Source organism: Stenella coeruleoalba (genome assembly GCF_951394435.1).
Source record: "Stenella coeruleoalba genome assembly, chromosome: 8".
NCBI classification, from domain to species: Eukaryota; Metazoa; Chordata; class Mammalia; order Artiodactyla; family Delphinidae; genus Stenella; species Stenella coeruleoalba.
The window spans coordinates 10,064,333-10,082,211 of NC_137154.1; the positions used below are offsets into that span (position 1 = coordinate 10,064,333).

The 17,879-nt window shown below is 48.1% G+C and overlaps 1 protein-coding gene across 1 annotated transcript in view; it reads left to right on the forward strand.

Annotated features, from left to right (window-relative positions):
- Positions 1-17,543, forward strand: part of DDB1 (damage specific DNA binding protein 1) — a 30,909-nt gene extending 13,366 nt beyond the window's left edge. Inside the window, exons 13-27 of the mRNA XM_079930426.1 lie at positions 3,001-3,179; positions 3,276-3,439; positions 3,518-3,625; positions 3,786-3,993; positions 4,791-4,886; positions 4,995-5,106; positions 6,627-6,750; positions 7,057-7,221; positions 7,945-8,039; positions 13,418-13,588; positions 13,906-14,015; positions 14,271-14,440; positions 14,636-14,738; positions 16,281-16,404; positions 16,995-17,543. Of these exons, the coding sequence (XP_079786552.1) occupies positions 3,001-3,179; positions 3,276-3,439; positions 3,518-3,625; positions 3,786-3,993; positions 4,791-4,886; positions 4,995-5,106; positions 6,627-6,750; positions 7,057-7,221; positions 7,945-8,039; positions 13,418-13,588; positions 13,906-14,015; positions 14,271-14,440; positions 14,636-14,738; positions 16,281-16,404; positions 16,995-17,078 (2,013 nt within the window). The 3' untranslated portion in view covers positions 17,079-17,543. The remainder of the gene's footprint in view (positions 1-3,000; positions 3,180-3,275; positions 3,440-3,517; positions 3,626-3,785; positions 3,994-4,790; positions 4,887-4,994; positions 5,107-6,626; positions 6,751-7,056; positions 7,222-7,944; positions 8,040-13,417; positions 13,589-13,905; positions 14,016-14,270; positions 14,441-14,635; positions 14,739-16,280; positions 16,405-16,994) is intronic.
- The last annotated feature ends 336 nt before the right edge of the window (positions 17,544-17,879 follow it).

Genomic DNA, 17,879 nt, shown 5'->3' on the forward strand with positions numbered 1-17,879 from the left:
CAGTTTTTATGGCTCTAAAAGTAATGTAAAAAGGCTAGGGAAAAAACTGGAATTACCTAATCACCCACTACTGAGAGCAGTTTAATTAACTCTTAACTTTGGAGTTGTTCCTTTTAGCTTTAATTTTTCTTTGCAAATGTATATACGGTCGGCCCTTTGTATCTGTGGGTTTGGATCAGAAATATTTGGGATGGGAATTCCCTGGTGGTCCAGTGGTTAGGACTTGGCATTTTCACTTCCATCCCTGGTTAGGGAACTAAGATCCTGTAAGCCAAGTGGCATGGCTGAAAAAAAAAAATGGGGGAAAAAAACTTCAGAAAGTTCAAAAAGCAAAACTTGAATTTGCTGTGCACCAGCAGCTATTTACGTATCATTTACACTGTATTTACAATTATTTACATAGCATTTACATTATATTAGGTATTATAATCTAGAGATGATTTAAAATACACTTAAGGATGTGAGTAGTTTATAAGCAATTATTGTTCCGTTTTATATAAGGGACTTGATTGAGCATCTGCGGATTTTGGTATCGGCTGGGGGATTCTGGAACCAGTCCCCTGCAGATACTGAGGGATGACTGTGTATTGTGTTTATTCACATTTTCTTTTATGGATGGGATCATTATATATATATTTTTTGAGGGTGGGCAGGGGGATATTGTTTTCACACTAATTATATCCTGTCTTCTGAGACACACTTTTCCCCCGTGTTATAATAGTAGTATATACTTATTTGGAGAATACTGAAAAGCACAAAGGAAAAAAACCAGTCGTAGGCTACCATCCATATATGACTTTTGGGAGCACTTTCAGGGCGCTAATTATTATAACCAGAGTTCTAACTCTGTTCAGATCCTTATCTTAAATCTTTCTGTGATATGGGGGGCATATAGCCTTTTGGCACTTTTGTTAGCTGTGAGAGCCTGATTTTTTCGCACCTCTCAACGCCTGGCAGTCTTTTTAAGTTTGGAGTGACCGTGATGCTCTTGGTGTTTTGCACACCCTCCTCACCTTTTGAGCCGTTCTCCACACTGAGCAGAGTCAGTGATTTGCCTGTGGCAGGTGTAGCACTTGAGGGCCTGAGGACTATTGAACTGTCTTTATCTTTTTATCCTCTTGGTCTTCCTTTTAGGCAACAGGCAGTGGTGGGTTTGGTAAAAACCAGAGGGAAGCTTCTGTCAGTTTGTTGGACAAATGTGGGGAGTGCCCAGTTACTGACTCATCGCTTTGTCAGTGTTTTCTAACTGGTGGCCTGAATACTGGCCCCAGCTCACATATCTCCTGTTAAAGGGCTTTCCTGTTTTTTTTTTTTGATTTTCAGAATTATGCTGCTGCCCTGGTTTTGTAATTTACACTAGACCAGACCCTTCAAAAGCTGATTTCCTATTTTATACCAGCCCAATTATTACTAATGATGGATTTCTTCTCTTTTTTCTCGAGGGCAATATTAGGTTTTTTATTAAAATCTTTAGTCTTCCCCATTGAAGCTTCTGAAACACCTTTGTTCAGCCATCAAAAGGACCACATTTTCTGTGTATGAAACCAGAGTTCTGCTTTCTGATCTCTCCCAAACTAGAGCCTTTCCTTTCTCAGAGCTGTGATCCTGCAGCCTCGGCTCGGCATCACACCCTGTCCTTGGTCCTCTAGACCCTGCACCGGGGCTTGAAGACAACCACCCCTCCCCCTTTGGCTCCTCTAGCTTTGAATTACACGTAAACCTTGCTGGCCTTAAAAAAATACCTTCTAGACCCCAGAACTTCCCTCCAGCTATTGCCCTATCTCCGTCTTCATCTAGATTCTGGAATCAAAAAAGTCTGTCTACACTGGCTCTCTTCCTTCTCCTATCTTCACTGCAGGCTGCCTGATATGACCCCTCCTACTAAATTGGGCGCACATTCCAGTAGCTGCTGCCTCTTTCTTGAGATGTGTCCTTCCTGAGCTGTCCACTTCCCTCTTTTCTAACTTTCTTTCTAACCCTCTAAATGTGCCTTCTCATATACTTTTTTTTTTTGAGGCTTGTTTTTAACTTTATAGTGATGTCTTTTTTTTTTGAATTTTATTTTATTTATTTTTTTATACAGCAGGTTCTTATTAGTTATCTATTTTATACATATTATTGTATATATGTCAACCCAGATCTCCCAGTTCATCCCACCACCACCCACCCCCCACCACTTTCCCCCCCTTGGTGTCCATACGTTTGTTCTCTACAATGATGGGCTTCTTTACCAAATGGAAAGGCTAATAACCCTTTGAAATATTATGTAATCCCATTGTAGTTCATTAGTATGAATAACAGCTTGTAGTGTTTCTGCATCCCCCATAGTGTTTATAATTCTAAAGGGCTTTCCTCTTTAAGTAGAAACTCAATTTTGATAAGTAAGGTGTATTGATACATAATAGTGTTATCAGCCTGCTTTCTGTTTTATTTCAATGATGAAATAAATGTATAAAATGTATTCATACATAGTAAAGAACTTGTATATTTTGGATATTTTATTTATTTATTTATTATTTTTTGGCTGTGCCGCGTGGCTTGCAGGATCTTAGTTCCCTGACCAGGGATTGAACCTGCGCCCTCGGCAGTGAAAGCGCGGAGCCCTAACCACTGGGCCGCCGGGGAATTCCCAGAACTTGGATATTTTAGAGACCTGATTTTTGGGTTGAGAAAAACAACTAGACTTGTAGTTGCAGGTCTTATTTACTCCATTGATACCTTTCCATAGGTTGTGTTACCCAAGCCTTACTCAGAGTGAAACAGGCCTTCTCTTTTTCTGCCTGTAGGTATGTAAGCTGTAAGCTGCTTGAAGCCAGTCTTCTTCAGGGCTTCAGCTAAAAATGACATCTTCATGTAATTAATCATTGCAGAACTTTGGAAAAATATATCTATGTGGCAGAGGAGCTTATTCTTAGGGTTCCACCAGGGCAGCATTTACCACCTTCTCACCCCTGTTTAGATCCCTGCAGGGGCTTGGAGACATTGCTCTTCTTTCTCTAGATCACTTCAGCATCTGTGAGGTTGGTCTCTCAAGACCCCAAAGCTCTCGTCAGTGAGTGGAAGGAGCCTCAGGGCAAGAACATCAGTGTGGCCTCCTGCAATAGCAGCCAGGTAGTAGTAGCCGTGGGAAGGGCCCTCTACTACCTGCAGATCCATCCTCAGGAGCTCCGACAGATCAGGTGTGTGTTTATCTGTCTGCTCTTTTTGCCCTCCCTGTTCTCTGGGGCTTCTTTGATCCTTGGATTCCTTCCTCTGACGTATTCTTCCTTGTTCAGCCACACAGAGATGGAACACGAAGTGGCCTGCTTGGACATCACCCCTTTAGGGGACAGCAGTGGAATGTCCCCTCTTTGTGCTATTGGTCTCTGGACAGACATCTCAGCCCGAATCGCGAAGCTGCCCTCTTTTGAGCTACTGCACAAAGAGATGCTGGGTGGAGGTGTGTTTCTTTTAAGGACCTGGGTTGGGATCAGAATCAGAATTTGGAACAAGAACTTAATGTACCTCTTTCCCACAGAGATCATTCCTCGTTCTATCCTGATGACCACCTTTGAGAGTAGCCACTACCTCCTTTGTGCCTTGGGAGATGGGGCGCTTTTCTACTTCGGGCTCAACATTGAGACAGGTGAGACTAGCACCTCGAGTGAGGGGCTCTTCGGAAAATCTGGAGTATTGGAGTTGGCAGAGTTCTTAGCCTCAGGGTGCTGCTTTTGAAGCTTCACAGTCCAGCTGTGTGTCCTGTTTCGTTTCTTTCCTTTTTTCTCTGGATGCCGTTCTTTCTGTAGGCCTGTTGAGCGACCGTAAGAAGGTGACTCTGGGCACCCAGCCCACCGTATTGAGGACTTTCCGTTCTCTTTCTACCACCAACGTCTTTGCTTGCTCTGACCGCCCCACTGTCATCTACAGCAGCAACCACAAATTGGTCTTCTCCAATGTCAACCTCAAGGAGGTGAACTACATGTGTCCCCTCAACTCAGATGGCTACCCTGACAGGTGAGCCTCTTTTTCTTTCCTCAGCGAGAGCCAGGAGTGAGGACATCGTGTTTTTTTCCTCAGACCCTCCCCTCCAGCCTTTTCCTAATGACAAAGTCCGTGACCAGCTGAGATGGGAGTATAGAGCAGAGGTTTGCAAATCTCGGCTATGCAGTAGAAACACCTTGGAAGCCTTTTTAAATGTACAGAATTATTTTTGAATCCTTCTTAGAGTTTGATTTGGTGGATCTAGGGTTGAGCCCTAGATCTGAATCTATATTTTTAGAAAACCTCGTAGGCGATTCAAATGATTAGTCAAGTTTCAGAACCCCTGATGCAGAGATCTTTATGTATTCCCCTGGAGCAGCGATTCTCAAAGTGTGGCTCCTCATAGCCACAGCACTACCTGGGAACGCATTGGGAACGTAAATTCTCAGGCCTCACCCACGGATCCACTGAATCAGAAACTCCAGGGTTGGACCCAGCAGTCTAGTTTAACAAGCCTCCCAGCTGATTCTGATGCCAGCATGGTTTGATAGTTTGAGCATCACTGTTCTATATTCGAATGCTTTAGTATTAAATAGTTAGTTGTTAAAAATCTCAGCCTAGGCCCAACCAGACCAATTAAATAGGAAAATCTCAGGGGTGGGACCAGGCATGTTTCCCAGGTGTGATTTAGCATAGAGTCAGTTGAGAACCACTACCCTGGGGTAAGCTAGTGTAATTCTGCCTTGTTTTCCTTCCCCTTGTGGAGTTGCCTCGTAGAATCCTTTCCTTCCTTGGGTCTACTCACTCTAAACCCAGAACCTTCTTTCCAGCCTGGCACTGGCCAACAACAGCACCCTCACCATTGGCACCATTGACGAGATACAGAAGCTGCATATTCGTACGGTTCCCCTCTATGAATCTCCCAGGTGAGGGCAGGGTAGGGGAGCTGCGGGGGCAGGGGTGCCCTGGGGGTTGGTGTGGAGCACCTCAGACTTCTCCTGAGGGGGCCCTGTTGCTCTGTACTTGTTCTACAGGAAGATCTGCTACCAGGAGGTGTCCCAGTGCTTCGGGGTCCTCTCCAGCCGTATTGAAGTCCAGGACACGAGTGGGGGCACAACTGCTCTGAGGCCCAGCGCCAGCACCCAGGTGAGGGCAGTGGACAAAGAAAGATGGTGTGAGAGCGGGGCAAACTGTTCTGTAAAGGCTCAGCTAGTAAATAGTTCTGGCTTTGCAGGTCATATGATCTCAGTCACAACTACTCAACTCTGTCTGCCATTACAAAGGCAACCATAGACAACAGGTGGGCATAGCTGGGTTCCAATAAAACTTTATTATTTATTTATTTAAGAAAAAATTTATTTATTTTTGGCTGCATTGGGTCTTCACTGCTGTGCACGGGCTTTCTTTAGCTGAGGTGAGCAGGGTCTACTCTTCCTTGCAGTGCACGGGCTTCTCATTGCGGTGGCTTCTCTTGTTGCGGAGCATAGGCTCTAGAGCGCAGGCTCAGTAGTTGTGGCGCACGGGCTTAGTTGTTCCGCGGCATGTGGGATCTTCCCGGACCAGGGATCAAAGCCGTGTCCCCTGCATTGTCAGGCGGATTCTTAACCACTGTGCCACGAGGGAAGTCCCAAAACTTTATTTAAAAAAATAATAATAATTATTTATTTGGTTGCCCTGGGTCTTAGTTGTGGCAGGCAGGCCCCTTAGTTGCAGTTTGAGGGCTCCTTTGGTTGCGGCTTACCGGCTCCTTAGTTGAGGCATGCGTGTAGGATCTAGTTCCCTGACCAGGGATCAAACCCAGGCCCCCTGCATTGGGAGCATGGAGTCTTAACCACTGCGCCACCAGGGAAATCCCCAATAAAACTTTATAAAAACAGGCAGTGAGCTGGATTTGGCCCCCTCATTAGAGGCTTGAGAAGAACTTTGAGTAAGCGTGGCTGTCAGTGATTTTGCTACTTGGTAGCCTTGCCTGATGAATAATTCCTTTTCTCTTAACATCAGTTTGGGTGCTTTGTGTAGAGTATGGGTAACAGTGCAGTATAATAGGTAAGAGCATGGCATTTGGAGTCTGACAGAACTGACTCCAAAGTTTATTGCTAGCCGCGTGACCTTGGGCAACTTCATTTTTCTCATCTGCAAAATGATAGTAGTGGGACAATATGGAGCCACACATCACAGACCCAATGGAGATGTTAGCTGATCGTTTTAGTCCACGTATTCTCTGCCTTCCTTGCTCGCAGACATCTGTGGTATGGCTTCTTCCCTTAATCCAGAGTAGAAGGTCTTTACATTTTTCTTTTTATTTGCAGTGCTCTCCTGCTCCTCCCATTGAGAGAGGTGGAAGCCTGTCACTTTACTAGGTCGCCTGAGTTTCTCGTTAGCTTTCTTGATGTCGTAGCATCACTGTTTAGTGCTCTCTAATGCTCTTACGTTCTGGCGGTGTTTTGGATGCTGTGTCCATACCATATGGAATTTGGATCCTTAGCCTTGGTCCCTGAGTCCTCCTTGAAGCCCTCTGTTCTTTAGGCTCCATGCAAGCGGCCAGCCGTAAGGTTTCCTGGTTCAGACTCAGCCACTGTTCCCTGATCCTGCCTGATGCTCACACTGTTGTTCCCAGCACCCGTTCTGCTTTTGAGAGGGGTGATGTGTGTTCTCTCTGTTCCCAGGCCCTGTCCAGCAGCGTCAGCTCCAGCAAGCTGTTCTCCAGCAGCACAGCCCCTCACGAGACCTCCTTTGGAGAAGAGGTGGAGGTGCATAACCTCCTTATCATTGACCAGCACACCTTTGAAGGTGCAGATGAGCTCTTTCTGTCATTTTGTACCTACGTCCTCCCTAAGCTAGGCTCTTCTGGGCTCTGCTGTATTCCAGAATTTGATGGACACTGGCAGACCATCCTAGGAGGAGCAGAAAGGGGTGGGGCCTCTGAGTTGGCCATGAGTCCAGAGTGCTGGGCCTCCTCAGGTCAGAATAGGTTGGTGAGGAGACAGGAATAGCAGGAGGCAGATCTACTTCGAGCTGAGCTGTGGGCCTCACAAGTACAGAAGCGTGCTTGCGTGGGGGTTGTCAGCCAGTCGCGTCTCTTCTCCTCCCTTCTAGTGCTCCACGCCCACCAGTTCCTGCAGAACGAGTATGCCCTCAGCCTGGTCTCCTGCAGGTTGGGCAAAGACCCCAACACGTACTTCATCGTGGGCACGGCCATGGTGTACCCTGAAGAGGCGGAGCCCAAGCAGGGTCGTATTGTGGTCTTTCAGTATTCAGATGGTAAGCGGACACAGTCTCCGGCTTTTGAGAGATTTGGAACTGGGAATGTAAGCAGACTCTTCTAGGTTTCAGTCTCAGTTACGCAGAAGAACTTGGGTTAATTGCTGTGACGTGAGACTCATGATGTTTCTCTTAAGCTCTTGATGATCTGAATGAGTTTTGGAGTATGTGAGCAGAGGCACAAATAAAATCTAGCACGTGTTTCTTCCTTTTTCACTCTTTGAAAGGAAGGAAAAACGAGGAGAGGTGAACTATGAATAAGAGAACATGCCGACCAGAACGCGAGTTAGGAATCCTAGTAGGAATCCAGGGTGTGTTTCCCACTTGGCTGCTCAGCCTTTAAGGTCCTCTTCCCAGCGTCAGCACTTTGAGTTCATTTCTACCTCTTTTCCCATCTCCCCTACTCAAGATGGTTCTAAAGACTAGCTGTCAGCCCCGAAATCTCAGAATAGATGGCTGAGATGGAATTCGGTCTCCATCTTGAGGGAGATCTGGAGTCTCAGGGTGGGAGGCACAACCTGAATGCTGTGTAGAATCACTGCACATTTGGGGTTCACACTTCCAGTGGTGGTTAACCCCAGTGTGTACTGACTCTGTATTTCCTGCTTTCAGATGAGTGGTTTTGGGGGCAGGAATTAGAGCCAGAGGGGAAGCATGGGATTCTTTTGATTAGTTAAAGTATGGGCTCATAAAGGAGACTTAAGAGTATCTTTTTTCCCCTAGGAAAACTACAGACCGTGGCTGAAAAGGAGGTGAAAGGGGCTGTGTACTCTATGGTGGAATTTAACGGGAAGTTGTTAGCCAGCATCAACAGCACGGTGAGGCCCCTCCCACTGGTGTCATGCCTTAGGCCTCACACCATTGTCCACAGAACACGTTTCCCTTGTATTTCCTGAAGGTGCACGTGTATCACGATTTTAAGGATAACAAAGTAGTGAGTATGGAGGATGGGGTTGGGAATATGGGGAGCTGGGGTTGGACCAGACAGCAGATTCGGTTATGTGAAGCCCAATCACATCATCCTAAGCGCTGTGGGAATTGAGAAAGGGGTAAGAGCTATGGTCCCTGCGCTTAGAATGTCTCGTGATGTGAGAATATTTCATCTGTGTGGAACAAAATGAGCCGAACCTCATTATCCTGAGTACGTCCCTGAAATACTAGGCCTGTGAAATATGCCACTTCGCTCCCGGCATGACCCCACCTCCTCCCTTGCAAAAAAAAATGAGTTTCATGGTCAGATGCATTTGGGAACTTCTGTATCCTGTATCCTCTTCTTAGAAGCTTCACGGCGCATCTTACCATATTAAAGGTTCTGAGAAGATCAAGAGTAGAGAGACATTATTTAAATACTTTAAATCGACATTCATTCAAGAAATATTAACTGAACACTTGCAGCATACCAGGCACTGTTTTGGTAGTTGGGATGTAGCAGTAGATGAAATGGACAAAGAGCTAGCCTTCTGGGGCCAGTGAGCAAATAGAATACATATGTGTACCCAGGACGATGAGAAATACATGGTGAGAAATAAAAACGGGACAAAAAGCTGAAGGAGTACCAGAGCAAGCATGGGAGGTGGCGCTGTTTTGTCACGTGGTCAGGAGGGTCTTGTTTATACAGTGGCATTCGGGCAGGTTCCTAAAGGAAGGGAGGGAGCAAGCCATGCCTCAGTCTGGGAGAAGACAAGCGCCAGGAGTCCGGGGCCAGCCTGCCTGCACTCTGCACGGGTGGGCGCTGCTGGGTGACGGGAGATGAGTCCGAGAGGCAGCGGAGGGCCAGCACTTGAGGAACCTGATAGGCCGAGTGTGTAAGGACTTTGGGTTTTACTCTGAGGGTGATGGAGACCTCTAGAGGGTTCGAGCGAATGAGTGACGTGACTGTAGTTATATTTCGAAAAGCTCATTGCGCATCCTGGGAAAGGTCGTAGGGGACCAAGAGTAGAGGCAGTGAGATCAGTTAGGAGGCTCTGGTGATGATCCAGATAGCAGTTGATGGTTGCTGGGGGCAGGGTGCTGACAGAGGAGGTGAAGGGTAGTCAGATTCTGCAGATGTTAGTATTGAGGGGCTCTGGTGATGGATTGAAGATGAGGCGTGAGAAGGGAGTAAAGGGCCAAGAGTTTTGGCCTGAGTAACAAGGATGGTGTTGCTCTGTACTGATGTGGGGAGATTGTGAGTGGAGCAGGTTTGGAGGGGAAAGGAAAACTGTTCTTTACTCACAACACTTCTGACACCATATGTATGGGGTTTTTAATCCCTATACCAACCAGTTTTCCAACCAGGCGTCCTATAATTTAATTGAATTCTGACATTAGCCACCCAGAGTTAGTGTCAGACCTCACAGGTTTAAGGGCTCAGTCCCACAAGACTGTCCTTACTTCAAACCCCAGTCCCAAGTAGTGGTCCCCAAACTTCTTTCTGACTTGGTACAAAGTCAGGGGTTCCCCAAATTCCCCACCCCCCTTAGGTTTGATAATTTGTTGGAAGGGCTCACAAAATTTGAAATGTTTACTTATATTTGGTGGCATATTACAAAGGATTTTATAAAGGATACAAATTAATAGCCAGATGGAGAGGTGCGTAAGGCAAGGTCCAAAAGGGTCCTGCGGGCAGGAACTTCTGTCTTCGTGGAGTTGGAATGCACTACCCTCCCAGTATGTGGCTGTATTCACCAACCTAAGAACTCTCTGAACCCCATAGTTTAGAGATTTTTATAGAGGCTTCTGTATGTAGGCATGATCCATCATTAAATCAGTCTCCAGCCCCTCTTTCTTCCCTGGAGGATGGGGGTGGGGCTGAAAGTTCCAAGCTTCTGTTCATGGCTTGGTCTTTCTGGTGACCAGCCCCCATCCTGTAGCTATCCAGGAACCACCAAGAATTGCATCATTAGAACGAAAGACGCCTATCACGTAGGAAATTACAAAGGTTTTAGGAGCTTTCTGTCAGGAACCGGGGGCAGAGACCAAATGTATATTTCTTCTTATGTTGCAGTGGGGAAACCAGAGGTTTGGTTTTGAAAATGCTAAGTTTCAGTAGTCATCTCAGTGGAGATGTCAGGTAGGTAGGTGGATGAGAGAGGTATGGGTTCTAGCAAGAAGCAGATGGAAGATACTAGTGTGGCAGTTACTAGGTGGCATGTAAAGCTGAGAGTGGCGGAGATCACCTGAGATCACCTACCTGCTGAGAGTGGGTAGAGGAGAGATCTGAAGACTGAGCCCTGGGGCCCTCCAGCCTTTCAAAGTTGGGACGAGAAGGAAGATCCAGCCAAACAGAGAGGAGGTGCCTAGTGAAGTAGGAGAGGAACCAAGAAAAGTGTTCTGGAAGCCATGGAAAGAAAGTATTTGAAGCAGGAGGGAAGTGATAAACTGCAAGTGCTGTCGGTGGGCCAGATAACATAAGGATCGAGAAATGGCCATTGGTTTAGCTCTTTTGGTTGAGTGGTGGGGATGGAACCTGACTGGAGAGGGTTCAACCAGGGCGAGGAGGCGAGGACAACTAGGATCAGGAAACCCTTCCCGGGAGTTGCAATAAAGAAGAGAGTAATGGGGTAGCTACAGGGGAATGTCAGCACAGGAGAGTTTTTAATTTTTTAAGTTAGGAAATACTGCTGCACATTTCTAGCTGATGGCAATGGTCCATTAAAGGAGAGTTGCTGGAGCCATGTTTTGAGTAGCTAAGGGGGCTCTAATGCACAGGTGGTTTAAGCAGGTGGAAATCCTCCTTTGGTTGTGTCCATCTTCTGTGAAGTAGCTGAGAGGAAGGCTGGAAGAGGAGGTATTAGAGTTTTTATTTAGTTAGTTAGTTAGTTTTGGGTCTTCATTGCTACGCGTGGGCTTTCTCTAGTTGTGGCGAGCGAGGGCTACTCTTCGTTGCGGCGCGTGGGCTTCTCATTGCGGTGGCTTCTCTTGTTGCGGAACATGGGCTCTAGGTGCCTGGGCTTCAGTAGTTGTGGCTCGCGGGCTCTAGAGCTCAGGCTCAGCAGTTGTGGCACACGGGCTTAGTTGCTCCACAGCATGTGGGATCTTCCCGGACCAGGACTTGAACTTGTGTCCCCTGCAATCGCAGGTGGATTCTTAACCACTGCACCACCAGGGAAGCCCATGGTATTAGAGTTTTGAGGAGAGTGGAGGAGGTATGAATTTAAAATGAGACCAGTCATGCTGGTTGGTGGTTTTTCCTCAGCTTGTAGTTGAAAATTAATTTTACCGAAGTCTGTTTTTGTTGGGTGAGCATGATCAAGGGAGAGAGGGGCAAGGGAGTGGAGAATCCGTAGGACAAGGATTGTAGTGATGGACTCTGGGCATCTGAGAAGCAGTGAAACTGGGGACAAAAGATTCTGGAGTTATTTTTAATGACAGGCTCTTAAGGGGTGACAATAGGAATGGACAAGATACGTGGGGAAGAGGGGGGTCAGAAAAGGACAGAGATCAGGGTATTGGAAGGATCTTCTCTGTGAATATTAAAGTCACCAAGAATTACTGGGGTGTTATGTTAGGAGAGAGTGATGGCGTGGGGGTGGAGATGTGACAGTGGGGTAGTTGTCTGGTGGTGTGAACTTGAGAACTGGCATGTTTAGGAGGCAGGCAGGATGCATGGAAGGCTGTCCTCCCTGTAGTCCCAGTGGTACAAGGGACAGTGGGAGAGAGAATAGCCAAGTTGAGAGGGCCACAGAGCCCTTTTGAAAGATCCACATTTCAGTTAGACTGACAAGGGATGGGCTAGAGAGCAGGCTGCCTGTGACTAGTGACCATGTATTCCAGAGGGTACAGTGAACAGATGCAGGAATTGGGAGGGGTCAGATTATAAGACGTCCGTTGCTGTGTAATAGAAATACAGGAGCCCCATGTGTAATTTTAAACTGTCTAGTAGCCACATGAATAAAAGTTCAAAGTAGGTGAAATTAATTTTAGTAATGTGTTTTATTTAACCCAGTACATCTAAAGTATTATTTCAACATGTAATCAATATAAAAAATTATTAGTGAGATAATTTTACATTTTTTTCATACCAAGACTTCCACATCTCGTGTGTGGTTTACACTTAAAGCACATCTCAATTTGGGCTTGCCACATTTCAGGTATTTGTAGCCATGTGGCTAGTGGCTACCATATTGGACAGTGGGGATCTAGGACCTGTTGGGTTGAGAGTGGGAGTCTTGGATTTTGGTGGTGTCTGACCTTGGTCCTGACTATCTCCACGGCAGAAAGGGAGGCTGGGAGTATGAAGAGGGGCGTGTGGGGTGTGTTCCCAGGAGCGTGTGGAGCTCTTGGCCTCTACTTTACTCCACTCTTGGAGGACTGGAGGCCCAGTCAGGCTGGGCTTACCCCAGTCTGGGGTGTTCTGGGCTCCCTTGACCCTGCCGATGGAGGTGTGGTAGCCCTTGTAATTATTACAAATGACTCTTGGAGTGCATACCTGTGGAGCTAGGGTCCTTTGGACACATCTCGAGAAATCGTGGCTTAATATATTCTGTCCAGAGTGTCTGCATGTGCAGAGGCCATGGGTGGGGCTGCCTGGACCCTGAAGGATCTGCCAGGGCTGGGCTGTGCCGAGTATCTGTTCATCTATCTGCTGATTCTAAAGCATCTTCATTCTTTTGGAGCTGTAGTTGTAACTGAAGAAACACTGCAGTGGAGAAGAAAAAAGGGGTATTTTTTTCCCTTTGGGTGGAGGGGTGGCCACAGACTCCAGTGCTTTAGAGTCCTTTAGCTTCTGTTGGACTTTGCCATGCTATTTTCTTTGCTCATCGGGTTCACGTCAAAAGGTGCAAGGGATGTATGAGTTTTGAGAAGGGGTTAGAAGAGGCAGTTGGTTGGGAGGTGGTCTTGTTCCTTTCTGATCAGGAAATTGGAGATGGATCCTCTTTTTCCAGAGCGATTTCTGTAGGTCAGTTACCAAACTTCAGTCACAAAACCATCTTTTGTCACATGCATAGTATTACTTGCATTAATGTTTACTTAATGTTTTTCTTTACCCTGACTCATTTTCTTACATAAAGGAAAACTTTGTATTATTAGTTTCATGGGCTCATTCTATTTTCATTTTTCATAAATACATAATACTGAAATTAAAAACGTTCATGCAAGTTCCACACCAAAGCACTCCACACCCCACATTGCACTTGGGTAAATGATGCTGCAGATGGAGGCTTAAGGAGGGTTCGGGCCCCTCGAGTTGACAGAAGTGCAATGCCCGTGCCAGGTGCGGCTTTACGAGTGGACGACGGAGAAGGAGCTCCGCACCGAGTGCAACCACTACAACAACATCATGGCCCTGTACCTGAAGACCAAGGGCGACTTCATCCTGGTGGGCGACCTGATGCGCTCGGTGCTGCTGCTGGCCTACAAGCCAATGGAGGGCAACTTCGAAGAGGTAGTGGGGCGGGGACAGACTGCTCCCTTAAGCTGCGACCCCGCGGGTGTTTCTTGGTGGTGAGGGATAATCAAGCCCAGTGAGGGCAGAAATGTCGTCCCTGGAGCCTACATTCTGCATCCATTAAGTGTTCTTAGAAACCGCCAACAGCTCTGAGTAGGCTCCATTTCTAGGCTGAGTTGGCCAGACTGTGGGGAGAATCTCTCTGAAGGGGTGGTGGTTAAACACGGGGCAGGGCAGGCTCTTGGCCAAGTCTCAGCAATGGCTTCCATGCAAACTGCTGATTGTGTTTCCTTTTGTACCTTGTCTTTTTTAAGATTGCTCGAGACTTTAACCCCAACTGGATGAGTGCTGTGGAAATCTTGGATGATGACAATTTCCTGGGGGCTGAAAATGCCTTTAACTTGTTTGTGTGTCAGAAGGATAGGTGAGTGACCAGCTGTGGGTATGGTCTGTGGGGAATGAGGATGCTGGGTCTTCTCTCAGGCTCTGGTGCTCCTCTTCACAGAGGGTTAGGGTTTCCATGAGGCAGGCAGGCCACAGAGATGAGCTCTTCAGGCTGGATCCTCTGCTGTGGAGCGGGTGGGCTCACCGGGGAATCTGTCCGCTGCACGCAGTCCTTGTCGGGGCCCCGTCGCGGGGACAGAAGTCTGGGTAGTGAGTTTCTCGCATTGCCTTGCAGCGCTGCCACCACTGACGAGGAGCGGCAGCACCTCCAGGAGGTTGGGCTCTTCCACTTAGGCGAGTTTGTCAACGTCTTTTGCCACGGCTCTCTGGTCATGCAGAATCTGGGCGAGACCTCCACCCCTACCCAGGGCTCGGTGCTCTTCGGCACTGTCAACGGCATGATTGGTAAGGGTGACCTCTGTGGGGCGCACCCCGTGCAGGCCTCCTTCCTGAGAGCAGCGTTCCCGTTTTGGGGGACGAGGGAGAGCAGGGTTTCGCGGAGGAGCCTGTGGCCAGCTCTTCCTTCCTCGTGCTGCTGCCTGGTCTGCCCTTGGTGGGCAGTGCCCGCTCTGCAGCTCCCTGTTCCCTTTGCTTCCTCAGGCCTGGTGACCTCACTGTCAGAGAGCTGGTACAACCTCTTGTTGGACATGCAGAATCGACTCAATAAAGTCATCAAAAGTGTGGGCAAGATTGAACACTCCTTATATCCTTCCCAGAGGTGCCCCCTTGCTAGGAAGCACGTCCTGACCCAGGCAGAGAGCTACATTACCCTAAGCAGCCTCTGGAAACTGCTGTCCGTTTAGGAAATGTCTTGACTAGGTTCCCGTGGGGAACAGGCTTTTAAAAAACCTTACGGAAAATTTCAAACACACAGTAGTGGAGAGAACAGTGTATTGAATCCCCATGTACTTATCACCCAGCTTCACTGGTTCATCTTGAAAATGTACATTTTTGTTCCTGAAATGTGTCTGCCTCTGGCCTTTCTGGTGTTGCTTGTCAAACGTAAGTTTAGATCACAACTTCAGAACGTCCTTTCAGAGATCTTGTTGGAGGCGGTAGTGTCTGAGGACCCTCGCTAGAGAGGCTAACGGAAGAGGGGAAAAGCAAGGAATGTGCGAGCTCCAGAAGCCCGAGGATCAGCGCCCGTGGGACACTTAGGGTCCAAGTACTGCTGGAAGTTTGTTTATTATGGGAGAGAGACAAGGAGCCCGAGGGAGGCGGGGGGTGGGTGGGAGGCGGGAGGGGCGAGGGGTGAGGGGCTCCTGCTATGAGTCCGTGAGGGAGGAGGGAGGCTGATGGGTTGGTTTTTGCCACAACCCGCAGGACTTTTGGCACATCTCTTGTCTTACTGAGCCTCTGTTTGTTTGTTTGTTTATTTTTGGCTGCATTGGGTCTTCGTTGCTGTGCACGAGCTTTCTCTAGTTGTGGTGAGTGGGGGCTACTCTTTGTTGCGGTGCGCGGGCTTCTCATTGCGGTGGCTTCTCGTTGCAGAGCACGGGCTCTAGGCACAGGGGCTTCAGTAGTTGTGGCTCGCAGGCTCAGTAGTTGTGGCTTGTGGACTGTAGAGCGCCGGCTCAGTAGTTGTGGCGCACGGGCGTAGTTGCTCTGCGGCATGTGGGATCTTCCCGGACCAGAGCTTGAACCCATGTCCCCTGCATTGGCAGGAGGATTCTTAACCACTGCGCCACCAGGGAAGTCCCGAGCCTCAGTTTATTAATCTGTGAAGGTCAAGGCTAGACTTAAAGAGTGGTTCTTCCCAGGCAAGCATCCAGTTCACATGGAGCACTTGTAAAAAAAAAAAAAAGAAAAAACCATCCATACACGTCCAGGCTCTGAACTAAGAGTCATATCTGTATTTGGTTTTAATCTGTATTTTTTTATTTTTAAATTTGTTTTGGCCTCGCTGCACGGCTTGCGGGATCTTAGTTCCCCAACCAGGGATCGAACACACGCCCTTGGCATTGAAAGTGCAGAATCCTAACCACTGGACCACCAGGGAATTCCCTGTATTTTTTTAATGTTATTTTGACGATTACTCCAGTTAAGAACCATTGGATGAGGTAATAGCTTATAGGTCTTTGAAATTCTAACACTGTCCCAAAGGCCATGTGACTTTTAGTTGAAAATGTTTCCTGTTTATCCTGGTGATAGTTTTAGATTGTGGTCTTGTGCAGAGGTGGGGGTGACTCATAGTAAGGGTACTTATTTCCAGATAATTGGCACTTTCCTTAACTCACCTGTCCACCTGGAGATCCTTTCATACTGAACGGAAGACAGAACCAGCCACAGGCTTCATCGATGGGGACTTGATTGAGAGCTTCCTGGACATCAGCCGGCCCAAGATGCAGGAGGTTGTGGCAAACCTGCAGGTGAGCTGCTCAGGGTTTAGCCCTGGGCCAGTTTCTCAAGTCCCTTGCAGGGCCGGGCATACCAGGAGGCCGGCAGAACTCCGGGGCCTCCCCTCCCTCGGTCCCCACGTGCTAACGGCCCTTTTCAAGTTTTCTTCTACCCACGTGGGAAGGTGGGGTCCAAGGGCAAGGAGATAAAGCTGAGGCTCGTGGGTTCCCCCGTCAGGCAGCAAACACTGTAACTTTAGCAATGAGGGCACATTTGGGCATGTCTGGGATCTCTGGCAGACCCGTAGGAAGGGGGCAGGGTCGGGATCCTGTAGGGAAGAGAAGTTTCCATGGCGCTTGGGTTTGGGGCATTGCTCACTGGACATGGTGCCTCTGGGGAAGTATATACTGGGTGGCAGGCTCTGGGCAGCTTCGCTGTCAACAGACCTTGCTGACCTGAACCCCCAAGGAGAGGTGTGGGCTTCCGACTGTGAGTCCTTCGTCCCTGCCATGACAGTGGTAGAATGGGGCGCCTCCCTTGTGGTGGGCATCCCCTTCCTCAGGGGAGGGAGAGCACCCTCTCAGCCCTCACAGCCTCTCCTCCTGCCCCTTCCTCGTTGCAGTTTGACGATGGCAGTGGAATGAAGCGAGAAGCCACTGCGGATGACCTGATCAAGGTTGTGGAGGAGTTAACTCGGATCCATTAGCCGAGGGCAGGAATCCCCTTTCCCAGGCCCTCTCTGAAGGCTTTGCCCTCCTGCTCTCCTCCTCCTCCCCTGCCGTTGTCTCTTGGCTATGGGAAATCTTTCCCTAGGCCAGCTGCCCTAGAATCCACGGCCTACCTGTGTGGAAACAGGGATTTTGTAGAACTAAAACCAGTTCGCTGGAGACCTGGGAAAGGACTGAAGGTGAAATATTTTCTCCCTGGATTTTTACCAGTCTCACATGATTCCAGCCATCACCTTGGGCCACCAAGCCTTGATTGGTGTAGCCAGTTGTCCTCCTTCCAGGGAGCAATTTTGCAGCTCTTTGGCTGAAAGGAAGCTGTGTGTGTGTGTGTGTGTGTGTGTGTGTGTGTGTGTGTATGTATATGTGTGTGTGTGTGTGTGTGTGTGTGTGTGTGTGTGTGTGTGTGTGTCTCTCTCTCTCTCTCTCCCACACTCATGCATTGTCCTCACTATCTTTTTATTTAGGTTGGGGGTGTGGGGAGGTTGTGGGTAGCAGGGAGGAGGGGCGGGAGGGGTTCGTCGTCTTTGAAATGAGAGCTTCCTTTGCTTTCTTCTCTTGCCTCTGAGAGCTTTGGTCTGGAGGGCTGACCACCAGACAGTGGGCTGCTTGAGTAGAAAACCTGCAGATGGTGGATGATCTCCAAGCCACAGCCTTTTTGTCTCTGGGGAACTGCCTTCCTCAGAGGGAAGGAGGTGGGGAGACGTGAATTGGTGGTTAGTTTCTGAGTTTTACCTAATAAAGTAGAGTCTAAGAAGGATCCATTTGTTTCTGCTTTTCTT